Source organism: Notamacropus eugenii, chromosome 5, assembly GCF_028372415.1.
Source record: "Notamacropus eugenii isolate mMacEug1 chromosome 5, mMacEug1.pri_v2, whole genome shotgun sequence".
NCBI lineage: Eukaryota > Metazoa > Chordata > Mammalia > Diprotodontia > Macropodidae > Notamacropus > Notamacropus eugenii.
This window is the reverse complement of record NC_092876.1, coordinates 164,827,498-164,844,335: the sequence shown is the minus strand read 5'-3', so window position 1 is coordinate 164,844,335 and position 16,838 is coordinate 164,827,498. Positions and strand designations below refer to the sequence as shown.

At 41.8% G+C, this 16,838-nt stretch overlaps 1 protein-coding gene across 2 annotated transcripts in view; it reads right to left on the bottom strand.

Moving 5' to 3' along the window:
- Positions 1-15,039, bottom strand: part of VSTM5 (V-set and transmembrane domain containing 5) — a 31,750-nt gene extending 16,711 nt beyond the window's left edge. The window contains exon 1 of one of the 2 annotated variants that reach the window (XM_072611340.1): positions 14,650-15,039. In XM_072611340.1, coding sequence (XP_072467441.1) covers positions 14,650-14,740 — 91 coding nt within the window. In that variant the 5' untranslated portion in view covers positions 14,741-15,039. The remainder of the gene's footprint in view (positions 1-14,649) is intronic. The other variant, XM_072611341.1, reaches the window with a different exon arrangement.
- Between the last annotated feature and the right edge of the window lie 1,799 nt (positions 15,040-16,838).

Genomic DNA, 16,838 nt, shown 5'->3' with positions numbered 1-16,838 from the left:
TGGTCTCACTGCAGTATGCCTTGAAAACTGGACAGCATAATGGTACCATGCCAGGAATCTGAATTGCTTCCATTTGAATTGTCTTCGGAAGATTCTAAAGATCATTTGGCAGGATAAGACACAGAGGTTTTTTCTTGAACTAAACTGCCAAGCATTCAAACTCTACTGCAGAGAGTGCAACTCCTATGAGTTGGCCATGTTGTTTAAATGCCAAATGTACATTTGCCTAAAAGACTATTTTATGGAGAACTCACACAAGGCAAGTGCTCACGTAGTAGTCAGAAAAAGTGATACAAGGAAACTCTAAAAGTCTCTTTTGAGAACTTTGGAATTGATTGCATTGATGGGATGCTTGGGTGTATGTGCTTGAACCCCAATTCTAAAATCACATTTCTTTCTAAAAATCACATTCCTCCCTAACCTCAAAATAATATCCAAGGCAGTTTCTCCCCAACCCAAGGACAGAGCCTGCTCTAGCAAAACTTTTATCTCTTTCCTGATACAGCAGCCAGCTGCACCTAATAGAACTTATTAGTCCAGATGTGTAGTGGCTGAGTTAGCTGTGTATCGGGTAATAACAACATTTACTACTCACTGACCAATCATATGTATCCTAGACTTAGACATACGTATATTCCCTTACATTTATCTTGTCTAATAAGACATTGATGAGAGCAGCCTGGTATTCCTTAGTCAGCCCTGACCATTAGTTGCCCTAGTGATGTTTTAGGCCTAAAACCACACCTCCATGTAGCCTCCACCTCAGCCTATTTCCTGATGAACTCAGAGTAAAATACCTCCACAGTAGGTACATGTAGTGCATGTTCCTTTAAGAACTAACCACTCCTTAACCACTCCCTAATTCCACCCTGAATCACCTAATTAGCATATTTGGCACATGTTTTACTATAAAATATCCTATATAAACTTTACCTGTACCCCTCTAAAGTTGCAGGTTCCTTGAAAGAACTCTTGCCTGCTGAAATATGTAATAAATCTTTACCTTGACCTCAACAATGCTTGAGTCTGCAAATTCATTCCAGGTGACCTGCCCTGGTACTCTGGTCTTTGCGGGGGTCTCAACCTCTCCCTTCCAGCTCTTATCAGCATGACATGGGATACTTTGACACAGGACTGCCGAGAGTGGTGTGCTCTCATCAGAGAAGGTGCTGTGCTCTTAGTGTAGCAGAACTGAAGTAGCTCAAAAGAAATGTGAGATGCACATGAGAATCCATCCTAAATGTTCTCATGGACTATTCATTCCCAACCTGTGGTAGAGCATTCCAAGCTCATAACTGGTTTGATCAGCCACTGTTGCACACACTGTACCTTTACTCTAACACAGTGATGTCATTTTGGTCCTCTTTGAGAACAAAGGACAAAAACTAACCATTTGTAACCCCAGTATTTGGAACAATTCCTGGCATATAACAGATGCTTAATAAATGCTTATTAACTCTTGCCTAATGAACTATAAGAACACATAGACAACAACAAAATAATGACAAGAAATTTCAACATTCCTCTCCCAGTTTTGGATAATTCTAACAAGAAGATACACAAAAGGGAAAATATAGACTTGAAAAAATTGCTAGAGAAACCAGAACTCAAAGATTTATAGTGTTTTTTAAATGGAACTGCAAAGGAATATACATATTTGTCAACACCATATGAAACTTTTACAAAAATTGGCACTGACATATTGCAAGCAAATCTAAAAAGGCAGAAATAATAAATATAAGTTATAATTTGGGGTGTATATATGGATCAATTACTTTGTATTGCATATATGTTATGTTGTAACATGTATAATCCAATATATAAATATGCATGTTATATAATGTAACTGTCTGCATATGCATATGTTATACATATACACACATATATGGTACATAGGTTATGCAAGATAATCTGTATACACACAGACATATATATATGGTATAATTTGATGTGTATATACATACACCAATCACCTTGTATAACACAATATAATATACACCATATGCTATGTATATGTTATGTATAATATGTTATTCAAGGTAATTGGTATGTGTATACACATGAAATGATCTCATATACACATATGTATATATGTAATACAAGATAACTAGTGTATATACACATGCATATATTTGTCTCCTGATAGAATGTAAGCTTTTTGAAGGCAGAAAAGATCTAATTTTTTCCTTTGTAGTCCTAGAACCTAGCATAGTTCCTGGCACATAGGAATTTAATAAATGCTTGTTAATTGTTGACTCCAAGAGAATCACTTTTCCCACTACACCAGTAGTTGCACTGATGAGAATCCTACTACAATTTTTTTTTCCAGAAAAAATTGCCTAGGGATAGGCACGTAAATCATCTCACAATAGTAACTAAATGAGTGTTAGTCAATCTGTCAAAAAGTATTAAGCATCTACTATGTGCCAAGCATAATACTAAATGCTAGGGACACAAAGAAAGTAAAAAAACAAGGAACTTACCCTCAAGTAATTTATGAATGTAATAGTGTGAAAAGAATAACTCTCTTTATCAGAAATTCTCAGCCAGGACTTTCCATGAAGTGCTTATCAACAGATGAACTGATTGTAAGATGAGGTAGGTGTCATTTTTCAAAAACATACTTTTCAAACACTTTAATGGAAAACTGAGCCTGGTGGTTGTCAGAGAGATGGTGCAGGTCTGATTTACAAGGGTAATTCAAAACATTCACAGGGATTGCCAAATGGTATCTGGTGTGCATTGATGGTATCTGGGTGCATTGTTTCCTGGGAAAAGTGGGTGTGGGTTCTGCTTGTGGTGAATACAAAGTTTCCTCTACTTCATTTGTTTAGAGTGTGTGGGCAGAGGTGGGAAGAAAGGCAAGAGGGTAAGTGAAGAGGTGAAATTGAAGGCAGAAGCTCCATCCTTGGGAAACCCCTTGAATTTTATCCAATTAAGAAGGATACGGAAGTGCTGCTTTTCTTGTTTATTTCTCCTGCCGATTGTGACCTAATTCAGTGACAAAGGACTTTCTTCATTAGTCCTTCAAGAGGACAGTGGTGTCCTCAGATTAGGGGACTAGTTAAAGAGAGGGAAAGGAAGCATTAATTAATTAATTAATTCAATGACCAGCAGTGCCTGTGTGCATGGTGTGTGTGTGTGTGTGTGTGAGAGAGAGAGAGACAGAGAGAGACAGAGAGAGACAGAGAGAGAGACAGAGAGAGACAGAGACAGAGAGAGAAAGAGAGAGGAAGAGAGAGAGAGAGAGAGAGAGAGAGAGAGAGAGAGAGAGAGAGAGAGAGAGAGAGAGAGAGAGAGAGAGAGAGAGAGAGAGTAATTACTGGGCATACACAGTTTAGATAAGTCATGGTCCTTGCCTGTAGATCTAGACATGGCCATCCCTCAGCAAAATTGTGGAGTCAGTGAAATATGCTTTAAGAACCATAGTACTCCGTCTTTTCTTATTCTCTTTTAAATTCTCTACAATCTGATTTCCAGCTTCATCAAGTGAAGCTGTTCTCTCCAAACCTCCTAATGATCTATTGATTGCCAAATTTAACGGTCTTTTCTCAATCTCCATCTTCTTGAACTCTCTGCAGCCTTCTGGATTGTCAATCACTGTCTCCTGGATATTCTCTCTTCTCTAGGTTTTTGTGATTCTTCTCTCTCCTGGATCTTCTCTAGCTAGTTAGAGAGCTAACTCTGCTAAAGCACAAGTCTGATCAAGTCAACCAACTCACCCTTCACCCTTCCCCATTCAATAAACTCCAGTGGCTCCCTATTACCTCAAGGATCAAATATAAGATATTCTCTTTGACATTTGAAGCTCTTCATGACTTGGTTCATTCCTACATTTCCAGTCATTTTACACTTTGATCCCCTCCATGCACTCCATGATTCATCTACACTGGCCTCCTTGTTCCTGCTACAAGGCACTCAATATCCCTGACTATGTGCATGGGGCACTGCCTGTATTCCATTCCTGGGATGTTCTCCCTCTTCACCTCTGCCTTCTGGTTACCTTGAAGACTCAGCTCAAATCCCACTTCTGCAAGAAGCCTTTTCTGGTCCCTCCCACTGCTAGTTCATTCCTTCTGAAATTATGTTCATTCTAATATCTCTATCTATCTATCTATCTATCTATCTATCTATCTATCTATCTATCTGATTGTCTATCTATCATCTATATGTGTGTATACACACATATGTAGATAGATATAGATATTCTATAACATATGCTATATATCATATAAAACTGCAAGTTATACTTATACAGACTTGTTTATATGTGTGTATGTCTATATTATGTATGTGTATGGAACCATTAGAGTTTATTGAATAGGATGGTGACATGTTCAGATTTATCCTTTAGGAAGATCACTTTGATACCTGAGAAGAGGATGGATTGGAGTGGGGAAAGACTTGGGATGGAGAGACCAACCAGCAGATTCTTTTCGTCGTTCATGCAAGTTGATGAGGGCCTGAACCGGAGTAGAGCTATGCTACTGGAGAAAAGGGAGAAAAATGCATGCATGGCACACTTTTAAATGTACATATATATGTATGCACATGTACGTGTGTATATGTGTATATATAAACACATGCATATTTGTCTCTACTGAGAAATATATGTGTGTATGTGTATATATATATATATACACATATATACATACACACATATTATATATATAATATTAATAAGCACTTATTAGAAGCCAGACGTCTCTTGGTTGAAATTCAGGAATGTGAGGGATTTTGAAGGGCCTCGAGTCAGAGCATCCCAAGATGCCACCCCAAGATGCCACCCCAAGGTAGCTATCAAGTGAGGAACTAGCATAGACAATCATATCTGTGCAAAGTTCTACATGTGGAATTCTAAAAGAAAAGAACAACCAATGCAGACACACACCAGCACTTTAACCTTCCAGATAGTCAGATTTGGTTTTAGATGGCCACAGACCAGGTGAAACTGAAGCTCTTCTAGAGACCCCATGATGAGGTACTCAGGTGAGGGTGGCTTCCTATTTTACAAGACTGATGAGCTCTGGAGCAAGCTCAGCTGAGAACTTGTGATGAACTTTGTCTCCTTGTGGAAAAAGGTATGAGAAGGACTAACCGCATTTAAAATCTTAGAAGAACTGAAGAGAAGTATGAAGACACTATAGAGGAGAACGAGTTGCTACATTCAGAGAATGTGAAACATAGAATTCAGAAACACAGTCATCATCGCATCAGATTCTGAGACTTTCTTTTCCCCTTGGCTTCTCAAGGTAGAGAAAGGTGATAACTCCATTAAAATCCCAACTTAGAAGTAGGGCAGTTTCAGCATGCAAATTTTCAGTGGTAAAGATCAAAGCAACAACAATTTCTTGCCCCTTCTTCGACTCCCCATCCTTTAAGTAATAAAATTCATTTATTTCACCTTATTACTTCCATGGCTGGGAGTGTGTCAGTAGAACAGATTGTGTGTGAACAATTTTCTCCATAGACAGATCTATGTATGATTTCATGCAAAGATTTCTAGGCCTACCAGCTATTCCAACCTCAATCTCCCCATGAGCAGGAATTATTATTCCTATTCTAAAAATAGGTAAACTATGGCACAGAGTGGTGATGTACCTGGCTTCAGGTCTACAACTAGAAAGTGATACTTCTATAACTCAATCAATAAACATTCATTTAGTGCTTACTATATGTCAGACTAAGCTCTGGGGATATAAGGAAAGGCAAAAGACAGCCCCTATCCTTGCGGAACTCACAGGCTAATGGGGAAGACAACATGCAAACAAGCTATATACAAAATAAATGAGAAATAATCAATAGAATGAAGGCACTAGAATTAGGTGGGATTGGGAAAGGCTTCCTGTAAAAGGTGTGACTTCAACTGGGACTTGAAAGAAACCAGGAGGCAGAGATGAGAAGTAAGAGTACTCCAGGCACAGGAGACAGAGCTGTCTAGATGGAGAGATGGAGTATCTTGCTCAAGGAACAGTGAGGAGTACAGTGTCACTGAATCAAAGAATATGTGGAGGGGAAGGAGAGTGTAAGGTGTAAGTAGACTGGCAAGGTAGAGGAGGAGAGTTAGGTTATTAAGGGCTTTGAATGCCCAATAGAGGATTTTATATTTGACTCTGGAGGGGACAATAGGACAAATTTCTTCTAAATTTCTAACAATCCTATAGTAAGATTCTCAACTAATAAATTTTCCATTCAATTCAATTCAAGCCTATTAAGCTCTTACTTAGAAGACATTGTGAATATAAATTACATTACCTGAAATCTTCCACTCACAATCTCCACTTTCAAAGCAGTGATGACCTTAATATCTCTACCAACCAATCTGACTCCACAAAAATGAGTAAAACATCTGAGAAAAATCTAGTTTGACTAAAAATAGGTCAACCTGGTAATCACGTTTAGATAAAGCTATAAATTAGAAACTGGAAGTGACAATGTCAACAAGACAGTTCGAAGCAAAGGAACTTTTATTCTTCTGCCAATCTTGGGGGAGAGAGGACAAGAATGAAAGATTACAGGATTTGAGAGACAGAAGGGACCTTAGAAAGCACAAAATTCAATCCCCTCATTTTATAGAGAAGGAAACTGAATTCTTGGAAGGTGAAAGGATTTAACCAAAGTACTGCAACTCAGGTTTTCGGAATGCCAGTTCAGTGATGCATTCTTTGTTGTTCAGTGGTTTCAGTTGTGTCCAACTCTTCATGAACCCATTTGGAGTTTTCTTGGCAAAGTTACTGGAGGGATTTGCCATTTTTTTCCTCTAAATCATTTTACAGATGAGAAATTAAAGCAAACAAGATTAAGTGACTTGCCCAGGGCCACACAATTACTAAGTGTCTGAAGCTGGATTTGAACTCATAAAGAGGAATCTTCCCGATTTCAAGCCTGGCACTCTATCTACTGCCCCACCTAGTTGCCCAGTGCCTTCTTACTATACAATATTTCTATTTGTTGAGAAGCTTCACAGTGGATGATGAATAAACAATGAATTCCCACCCCATCCCCCAACATATAAATTGCTACATCTCATGCAGAATGGGGATTAAAACTCTTTCTCTTCAGGTACACAGTACTGCTAGGGTTTGAGCATGTGCCCCCTCTTTCTATTTCAGGGAGGGTTCAGGTATTTTGAATAGCTCCATCCTCATGTCCCAGGGAACTGAGGGATAGTTTGGCCTTATCCCTAGGGTTGGGATATACTGATGAGACTCTAGACCCTGTAGAGAATGCTGATTTGAGGCAAGTGGAGGAAAGAGGGAATAAACTGTGATATATCATCATAACCCAAGGTGAGAAAGTTCCACTAGATGTCTAGAAGACTTCAACAGACCAGGGTTTGTGGGAACCACAGAGAAGAGTTTCGAGCTATAACACGGCCTAGCAGAGATGCTGGAGAACCCACAATCTAGGAATAACCACTATCTGTTAAAGATTGAGAATTGTACGGAGGGAAGCAGCAAAAAAGCCTTAACAGAGCAGGATGGTAAAAGAGACCTGCAGAGTCAGGGGTAGCTGTAGTAAGCTAGAGTCAATTGTTAAAATTTCAGCATGAGACTTTACATCTTGGAAATTGGCAAACTCTATAAATCAGGGCTTGATTTATTGCTTTGTTGATTGTGATTGAGAAAGTGATGGAGAAAAAGTGAATGATGCAGTTTTAACTTAAAAGTCTTGTATTATTATTATTATTATTTTTTTTGAGAATCAGTTGTTAAAAATTTGCCCGAGTACTACTGGACAGAGTCATCTTCTAAAAGCAGCTAGGGGCAAAAACTTCAGAAAAAACACACCCAACAATTCTATGCACATAGCCTCAGATATGGCAGAGGGGAACACTAATGTAGAGGATCAGTTCCTTGTTATTCCTTGCTGCGACCACATCCAGCAAAGCACTTTAAATGGCTTACCCCTTATAGGTCCCTGGAGGAGGGCTGCTTTTTTGCAGGTGGTGGTGGGGGGGAGAGACAGAGTATAATTTTCTGTGGGTTGAGAGATGAATCCTATTTGTTTTCCCCCAACCTTTAAATAATAATCTATTGTATTTGAGCCTTGTGAACTTGTGTTCTTTTAAGGGGGTTTGTTGTCTATACTCTACCTTTTTCACTGTGATATAATTAGTATCATACATTGAAGTTTGAAGATTATCTAGGTATGAAGTCAGACAAGTGAAAAGTATCCCAAAGTATATAAAGGAAGTTTGAATCAGGAAGAGTTTTACATGCAAAGATGACCCTGGAAATATAGTACTGCATAACTGACCAAATGATTTCCAATAACACTATTAGAAAATTTCATTAGATTCAAGGAACATAACAAGGATCCTTTAGGAACCCAAGCCTGCCTCCAAATCAAGGTCATGGTCAGCAATATGGTAGTTACATTTTAGAAAGATGCACAAGATACTTATGACCAGAGGATTTTAGAGGAGAAGGGACCTTAGAGATCATCTAGTCTAACCCCTTTATTTTGTAGATGAGGAAACAGAGACACCAAGAAGAGATGCTACTTGCCTAAGGTCATACAAGTGACAGATCCAGAATCCTAAACCAGATTTTTCTGATGTCAAATTCAGTTCTCTTTCCATTATTTTGTGCTGCTTATTTTTTTGTACATAGATGGATGAAAGTGCAATTCAGTGGAAAATGGATGGCAATAGCTTGTCATGGTTTTTCCTTCCACCTACTCTTGCAAATCAGATGGAGGAAAGAAATGAATTTTCTTTCCATCTTTGAGCCTGCCAACACCACCCACTTCTGTTACTGCCAGTGAGAAAAACTCTCCCACAACCAAGCCCATTTTCCTGGGAAAGGGAGAAGGAAAATGGAGGTGAGGTTGGAGCTGACTTGAGAATTATGCAGGGGACAAGAAGAGGTCCTCAAGAGTGGCCCCTGAATAGAAAAACCACAAGGAAAGCCTGCGGGCAAGTCAGAAGCTGTACACTTTAGTGGAGTGTGATGTGTCTGCACATGGGCTAACGCAGCTTTGTGGCATGGAATCACAAGTTGTAGGATTGGAAGAGACATTGATAATAACAGCTAGCATTTATATAGTGCTTTCAAGGGTTGCAAATCACTTTTCATATAATAACTCATTTGATCCTCATAATAACCCTGTGAGGTAAGTGCTATATTTATCCTTACTTTATAGATGAGGAAACTGAGGCACAGAGATGGTAAGTGACTTACCCAGGGTAACACAGCTAATACAGATTGGAAGCAAGATTTGATTTTAAGTCCTATACTCTATTCCCCTCCCTCCTTAGAAATCAGCTAGCCTACCTCCCCTGTTTTGGTTGTTTGACAGGGCTAATTGTGGGCTAACTCTGAAAAGAGTTCCCCAAATTTCTGTATTTGTGACCAGGGACTCTGCTCTCTGGGCAGATTAAATAAATACAGAGAAGACAGAAGGGGAATTATTTCAAGTGGATTATTAAGAAAGTAGTGGTCTGATCCTGGGGGAACTAAACAGTAAGATGTCTGCTCCATTTTTTACTACATGGGAGAGAAAATCAAGAAGACTCAGGTGTTTATATTGCAAAAGCCGGCTTGCCTCTTACCTTCCTCACTTCCCTTTCAGGGCACCATGCTCCAAACTAACCTATCATTCTTTCCCTTCTTTCCTGATCCTTTAATCAAAATCCTCCATTCAGAAATATTAGGAAAGCAATCCCAGTAAATAAACTGGGTAAATGACTGACAGCTTCCCCTTAACTCTCCCATGGGTGTGTGCATGTTAACATAAGTACACTTCTACTTGGTTGAATTCCAGGCAGTATGAAGGCCTTTCTGGGTGCTTTAGATCACTCCACTTAGCTATATTTCTTGCCTGACAGGGAGGAGTTTCTAGGCTCATAAAATTTCAGAGCTGCAAGTCCAATTCACTCATTTTTACAGAGGAGGAAACTAGGTCAGCCTTTGCTAAGGGGTGAGTTGAAATGTTTAATAGTCAGTTTAGGTGTGATCTGTATTATTGACATTTCTCCATTACTTTTTAAAGGCTAGACCATCCATCAACAAAACCACAAACCAGGCCCTGATTACAGTAGTTTGTCCATTTGAGGGGTAAATGCTCACAGTCAACATGTAACAATCTGCTTGAGCTGGCTCCAGTACACCCCTCCTATGCCCCACTTCTCTCAGCTCTCCCCACTTCTCGTGTGAAACCAAAGGCCCAGAGCTCCAAGTAAATGAGGAGGGGCAAAATCTCAATATCCAGGAAAGGGTATCACTGCCTAAACCAGGACTCTGGTTTCCAACACTCTCATTTCTTTAAGGCTTGGTCTCCCTGTCAAATGCAGAAGGTAGCTCCAGGAATAACTCCAAAATGAACGTCCAATGGGAGGGCAGTGATATGGCTAGGGTATTCAGATGCTGTCATTATAACCAGGTGTTCTTGGAGAGGTTCCTGAGAAGCTTTTTGCTCTTCTCAGTCATCTTCCTCCAGCTGACCTCCAAAAATGGTTCTGGTCTCAGTCGCAACAGCTTCTCAGTCCATCTCTCAAGTTCCAGGCCCAGGTCCAGGCCCAGCGTCTGCTCTGCTCTTCTAGGGTTGGGCTATGACACACTTGGTGGCCTTGACTTCAGGTTTCTGTTTCCCCAGGCTACAGCTGAGGATGAAATCTAAACCAGATAGATTCATCTCTCACTGAGTCCAGGGCATTTGCCTTTGGGGAACTAAAGTAGTATTGGAGCCATCCTGCTATCAACAGAGCCCACCCTTCCCAAATTGACCCTCTCTCAAAGGGACTCTATCCCTGTCTTAGTTTTAAAAAAATCAGAGCAACACTGGCTATTAGTTACTACTTTTGAGAATCAAAAAAGGCAACCAGTATGCATTCCCCAAAGGTACTTCTCCCACCTGTTCACTGATGCCTAAAATTCTTTTGCTTTTAGTCGCTGTGCCTTCCTTATGTTTAGCACCTTACAAATTAGCAGCACTTTTGTGTGTATTGGGTTATTTGATCCCACAACAATAATAACTAACACTTACATAATGCTTTAAGTTGGCAGAGCTTTACGTGTATTCTCTCATTTGAGTTTCGCAACAACCTTTTGAAGCAGATAAGTACTCAGCTATTATTTCTTCCTGTTTTTCAAATGTGGAAACTGAGGCTCGGAGACATTATGTGATTTCCCCGATCACAGAGACACTAAGAAGGATAAGAGGTTCGATGTCAACTCAGGTGTTCTTGGTTCCAAATCCAGTAGAGAATCAGTGACAAACTGACTCTTGATAATCCCTTATTATCAATTATTATTATTATGTTAATACTAATTAATATTAGCATTAATTATTATTAACTCTTCCATTTTACAGAGGAAAAAACTGAGTCTTAGAAAAGTTAAGACAGTGTGGTACAGAGAATAAAATGCTCGACTTGGAATCAGGAAGCCCTAGTTCAAATCCAACCTGTGGTCTTCTGACATTTACTAATTATAGGACCATGGACAAGGCTCTTAAAATCTCTGAGCCTCAGTGCTCCTCATGTGTAAAACAGATTTAATACTGTAGCATTTATCTCCCTGGGTGGTTTTGATCTAGTGGAATATGTGATTTCAGCAATTCTGCCAGAGTGGGGAACTCTAGGGAATGGGTGGAATCCTTTCCAAAACGAAGCCATGTCAGACCACAAGTCACCGTTCAGATGAGGAACAACCTAATGAAAGATAAGCCTTTTGAGAACAGGGACTGCTCTAGATTTCATCTTAGTATTTCTAGGACCAAGGTTAGTGCCTAGTACCTAAGAGAGGATTAATAAATACCTTTTGAAGTAATGAACACATCATCTCCAGGGGAAACATATTCCAATTTTTGACAGACTCAAATGGTTAGGAAACTCTTTTTAGTCAGCCTGAATCTGCTTCCCTGGTCTCTTATCTAGTGACAAGCTTTAGGGAGTTGCTTAAGGCACATATTTGCCTACAGCCACAAAGCTGATAAGTCTAAGGGGTGGGGAACCTGCTGCCTTGAGGCCACATGTGGCCCTCTAGGTCCTCAAGGGTAGCCATTTGAATCCAAACTTCACAGAACAAATCCCCTTAATAAAAGGACTGTAAGAGGTAGGATTTAAATCTAAGTCATTCTAACTACAAGTCTTTCTCCAGTACTACTAATGCTATTATTATTGTGTAATAATGTGGCACTAATAGGTGGCCAAAGCCAGCCTTTAAGTCTTCAGATCGAATGAGATTATGTTTGTGTGTGTATAAAAAGACTTAGCTCAATGCCTAGCATACAGTAGATACTTAATAAAGGATTGTTCTCTTTCCAGTTCCGACTAATTTCAACGCTTTTCCACAACTCCCCCCCCCCCCCCCCCCCCCCCGCCAGGTCTTTGATATGACAAATAGAGATAAAGCTGAAAATGTACTTGTTGGGTAGGTAATCCATTAATTCACATGAAAATGTGAACAGTATTTTATTTCTCTATGCCAGGCACTTAGGTCTCCCAAAATACAAATAGGGTACAATTTCTGCCCTGGAGGAAATTAGAATCCACTGGATTGCTAGTTTATTCTTTCTGGACAGTGGATTTGGATAGGAGAGAGAGCTGACACCTAAAAAAGTGGGGTGGGATGGTAGAGAGAGGGAAGGACTACCAGATGAACAAAGGGAACGGCTTCACAGTTTTGCCTCAGGCAGTACCAAAGCATTGAGTACCATAACTCTAGACAGATATGTTGATAGTGTCTCCAGGGTTTAACAAACAACCAAGAACTAGCATGGCATGCTTGCAATTTTCCCTTACTCCGTGCCAGACAAATGTATCTTCCCATTCCCTCTTTACTGTTGTCCTGGAGCAAGGATGATCAGGGAAACCCTGGATTTCCCTGATTGGGTCACCTCCCATGGAAGGGGATATGTGCTGAGCTCCTTTCAGAGGGACATTATCCTTGTGGAGATGACACAAGATGCTCTTGATTGGTCCCCAGGGACTTGAGAATGCTACCAGTCCAGTAAATGACACATCACCTCTGAGATATATCTCACAAACATACATAAATGCACATACCTGACAAAGCAAATATCAGTGAGCAGAGGAGGGAAACATAGTTATGATCTAGTAAAAAGAATGGTAGATTTGGAGTCAGAGGACCTGGATTCAGATCCAGACTCGCTTATTTACTACCTGCTACAAGAGAGGCTACTACTAACCTCTTTTGCTCTCAGTTTCCTCATCTGTAAAATAATAGAGATTGGTCTATTAGAGGTGGGGAACCTGTGGAGACTGCAGGTTTCCTATCCAGGAGATCATTTCAGAAATCCCTTCCAGCTCTGATTCTGTGGTCCTACAAGGATCACAGCCTCTGTCAGTGGGAGGAGGGAGAGTCAGTCCCAGAAGAAGGAAACAAATCTGGAAGCCATCACCCAGGGAGTCTGGTCTATTTAGACAGCCCAGCTGAATAACTCTGTCCAAGAAAACCCAAATGTCAAAACTAGCAACCCTACCTCACCCAGGCCACAGGGCTGATTGCATCCTTCCCTCATTGTTTCCATACTTTTTCTAGGGAGATATCAGTGAATGGAAGGAACCCCCTCACTGATTCAACTCAAGAAACATTAAATGCCTACTATGTGACAGTGAAAGGGCAGAGTGGTTTAGCTAACAGCGAACCTGCCTCAGAGCAAAGGTGGCAGACAAGCCCTGCTCCAGACACCTACCGGCTGAGTGACCCTGCAGCAAATGAAGTAACCTCTTACGGCTCTAGGCAGCTCTCTAAGACGATGAATTGCAGAGAAGTTACCTACATTACTAGAGAGAATTCTCTCATCTGGGAATTCCCTATTCTAATGAAATCACAGGTCTAGCCCCTTACCTCTATATTCAATTCAATTTAATAAGTTTTCATTAAGTGCCGGCTCTGTTCGAGACACTGTACTAAGCAGTATATGGGAAGTACCATGGTGGAAGGTGATCCACGATTGGACTAGGGGTACCCGAAGGGCAGGACACCCAGTCCCGGAGAGTGACGTCACCAAGAGCTGGTATTTCTCCAAGATTTTTTGTTTGTTTTTGTTTTGTAAATATAAGTAGAGAAAACAAACGAGCGAGACACACACACACACACACACACTCACACACGCGCGGTGCGGGCGGCTGCGGGGCTGCGGGAGCTGTAAAACAGACTGCGGTCCCAGCTGGAGTGCGGCTGTGGCTCCCAGCTTACTGATCTGGTAACACACCAGCCACGTGCAGTTCTGCCCAGCAGTCCTGCCAGAGGGCAGGGACCCGCCAACACCCCTGTGGCCCCCTCTCCTTCCCAAGGACAGACACTGGGAAAACAATCTGCAGTGACCGAAAAGCCCCGGGCCGCCGCGCCGCCCGCCTCCCTCCCTGCCGCTGACCGGCTTCGATAGCCCAGTGCGTGAGGTCCTCGCAGCCGGCGGCGGGCTGTGGACGGAAGCCGCTGCCAGGGCCAGGCCAGGCGATGCATTTCCTGCCCAGCCCGAGGCAGCAGCCTGGCACCACCCCGCCGGGAGGTCTCAGCCTAAACTGCTTCCCTGTCCTACCATGCCGCTGGTCCTCTCTCCATCATCGGAGGAAAAACAGCGTAGCCCCGAGCCCCAGACACGCAGGACTGGCCAGGGAAGGTGACCAGTCCTTTCCCTCTAGGGTTCCCGCCCCGGAGGGGAGCTACAAGGGCTTACTTTGCAGGCAGCGGGCTGTGGCCAGGCAGAAAGCGAAAAGTCCCAGGGTGATACCTCGGTTCCTTCTCCTCCAGCTCTGCAGTGGCCTCATGAGCAGTGCCAGGTCTGCAAGGGTTCTGCATTTAATGGGCAGGAGGCATTGGCAGATGCTGGAGCTGCTGGGCTGCGGGGCTGGGCTGCCTCACGACCAACTCCTCCTTTTCTCCGTCTCCTCCTCCTCTGCCTTTCCTCTGTCCTGTCCTCCAACACACACACACACACACACACACACACACACACACACACACACACACACACACAGAGACAACACACACACACGGACAACACACACACACACACACACACACACACACACACACACACACACACACACACACACACACACACACACACACCCCTTCTTATCTTTCTCCTCCACCGCCTCCTCCTCTTCCTCCTTAGCCGGTGTCTGATGCAAATGAGCTGGCTGTTCTCAGGTTAAACCAGTTCTCCTGTCTGAGAAAGAAGGAACAGAAAAGGAGAGAGTCTTGCAAAAAAAGGGAGAGAGGGAGGGAGGGACAGAGAAAGAGGGAGACAGGGAGAGAGGTAGGAGGTGGCACTGGCACAAGACAATTAGAAGGAGGCATATACAGACATCAGGCAAATAAAGACCATTGCTTCTTCTGTTCACACCCAATCTGCTGCTATTAATTCAAGATTTAACCAGATGGTGAGGTGCTAGTAAAGTGGCGAGTCTACCAAGAGCTCTTTCTCCTCAGGCAGCCAAAACATAACTGTCTAATGGCCCTTGAAGACCAGGGAAATGCATTTAGGAAGGAGAGAGTGTCAGACATCTCCCCTAAACAAGTGCTGTCTCTCTCAGCACTTAGGATCCACTATAGGGTAAGGAAAGTGCCCTAGATGAACGAATTGAATGGAACCTGCAGGAAGAGCAGAGATATTTCTCTCTGCTGAGGCCTTTTAATAGTAGACCCTTGCCATTTCCAGGCAGCATCCTTCAATATAGTGGAAAGAATACAGAACTGGGAGTTGCACACTTTTTTTTAAAAATTTATTTATTTAACTTTTAACATTCATTTTCAAAAAATTTTGAGTTCCAAATTTTCTCCCCATTTCTCCCCTCCCCCCACCCCAAAACACCGAGCATTCTAATTGCCCCTATCACCAATCTGCCCTCTCTTCTATCATCCCTCCCTTCCCTTGTCCCCATCTTCTCTTTTGTCCTGTAGGGCCAGATAACTTTCTGTACCCCTTTACCTGTATTTCTTATTTCCTAGCAGCAAGAACAGAACTCGACAGTTGTTCCTAAAACTTTGAGTTCCAACTTCTCTTCCTCCCTCCTTCCCCACCCATTCCCTTTGGAAGGCAAGCAATTCAATATAGGCCATATCTGTGTAGTTTTGCAAATGACTTCCATAATAGTCGTGTTGTGTAAGACTAACTCTATTTCCCTCCATCCTATCCTGCCCCTCATTGCTTCTATTCTCTCTTTTGATGCTGTCCCTCCCCAAGAGTGTTGACTTCAAATTGCTCCCTCCTCCCATTGCCCTCCCTTCCATCATCCCCCCCCCCACCCTGCTTATCCTCTTCTCCCCCACTTTCCTGTATTGTAAGATAGGTTTTCATACCAAAATGAGTGTGCACTTTATTCCTTCCTTTAGTTGAATGTGATGAGAGTAAACTTCATGTTTTTCTCTCACCTCCTCTCTTTTTCCCTCCACTAAAAAGTCTTTTGCTTGCCTCTTTTATGAAAGATAATTTGCCCCATTCCATTTCTCCTTTTCTCCTCCCAATATATTTCTCTCTCACCCCTTAATTTCATTTTTTTAAGATATGATCCTATCCTCTTCAATTCACTCTGTGCTGTGTGTGTGTGTGTGTGTGTGTGTGTGTGTGTGTGTAATCCCACCCACTACCCAGATACTGAAAAGTTTCAAGAGTTACAAATATTTTCTTTCCATGTAGGAATGTAAACAGTTCAACTTTAGTAAGTCCCTTATGACTTCTCTTTGCTGTTTACCTTTTCATGCTTCTCTTCATTCTTGTGTTTGAAAGTCAAATTTTCTTTTCAGCTCTGGTCTTTTCATCAAGAATGCTTGAAAGTCCTCTGTTTGACTGAAAGACCATTTTCCCCCCAAAGTATTATACTCAGTTTTGCTGGGTAGGTGATTCTTGGTTTTAGTCCTAGT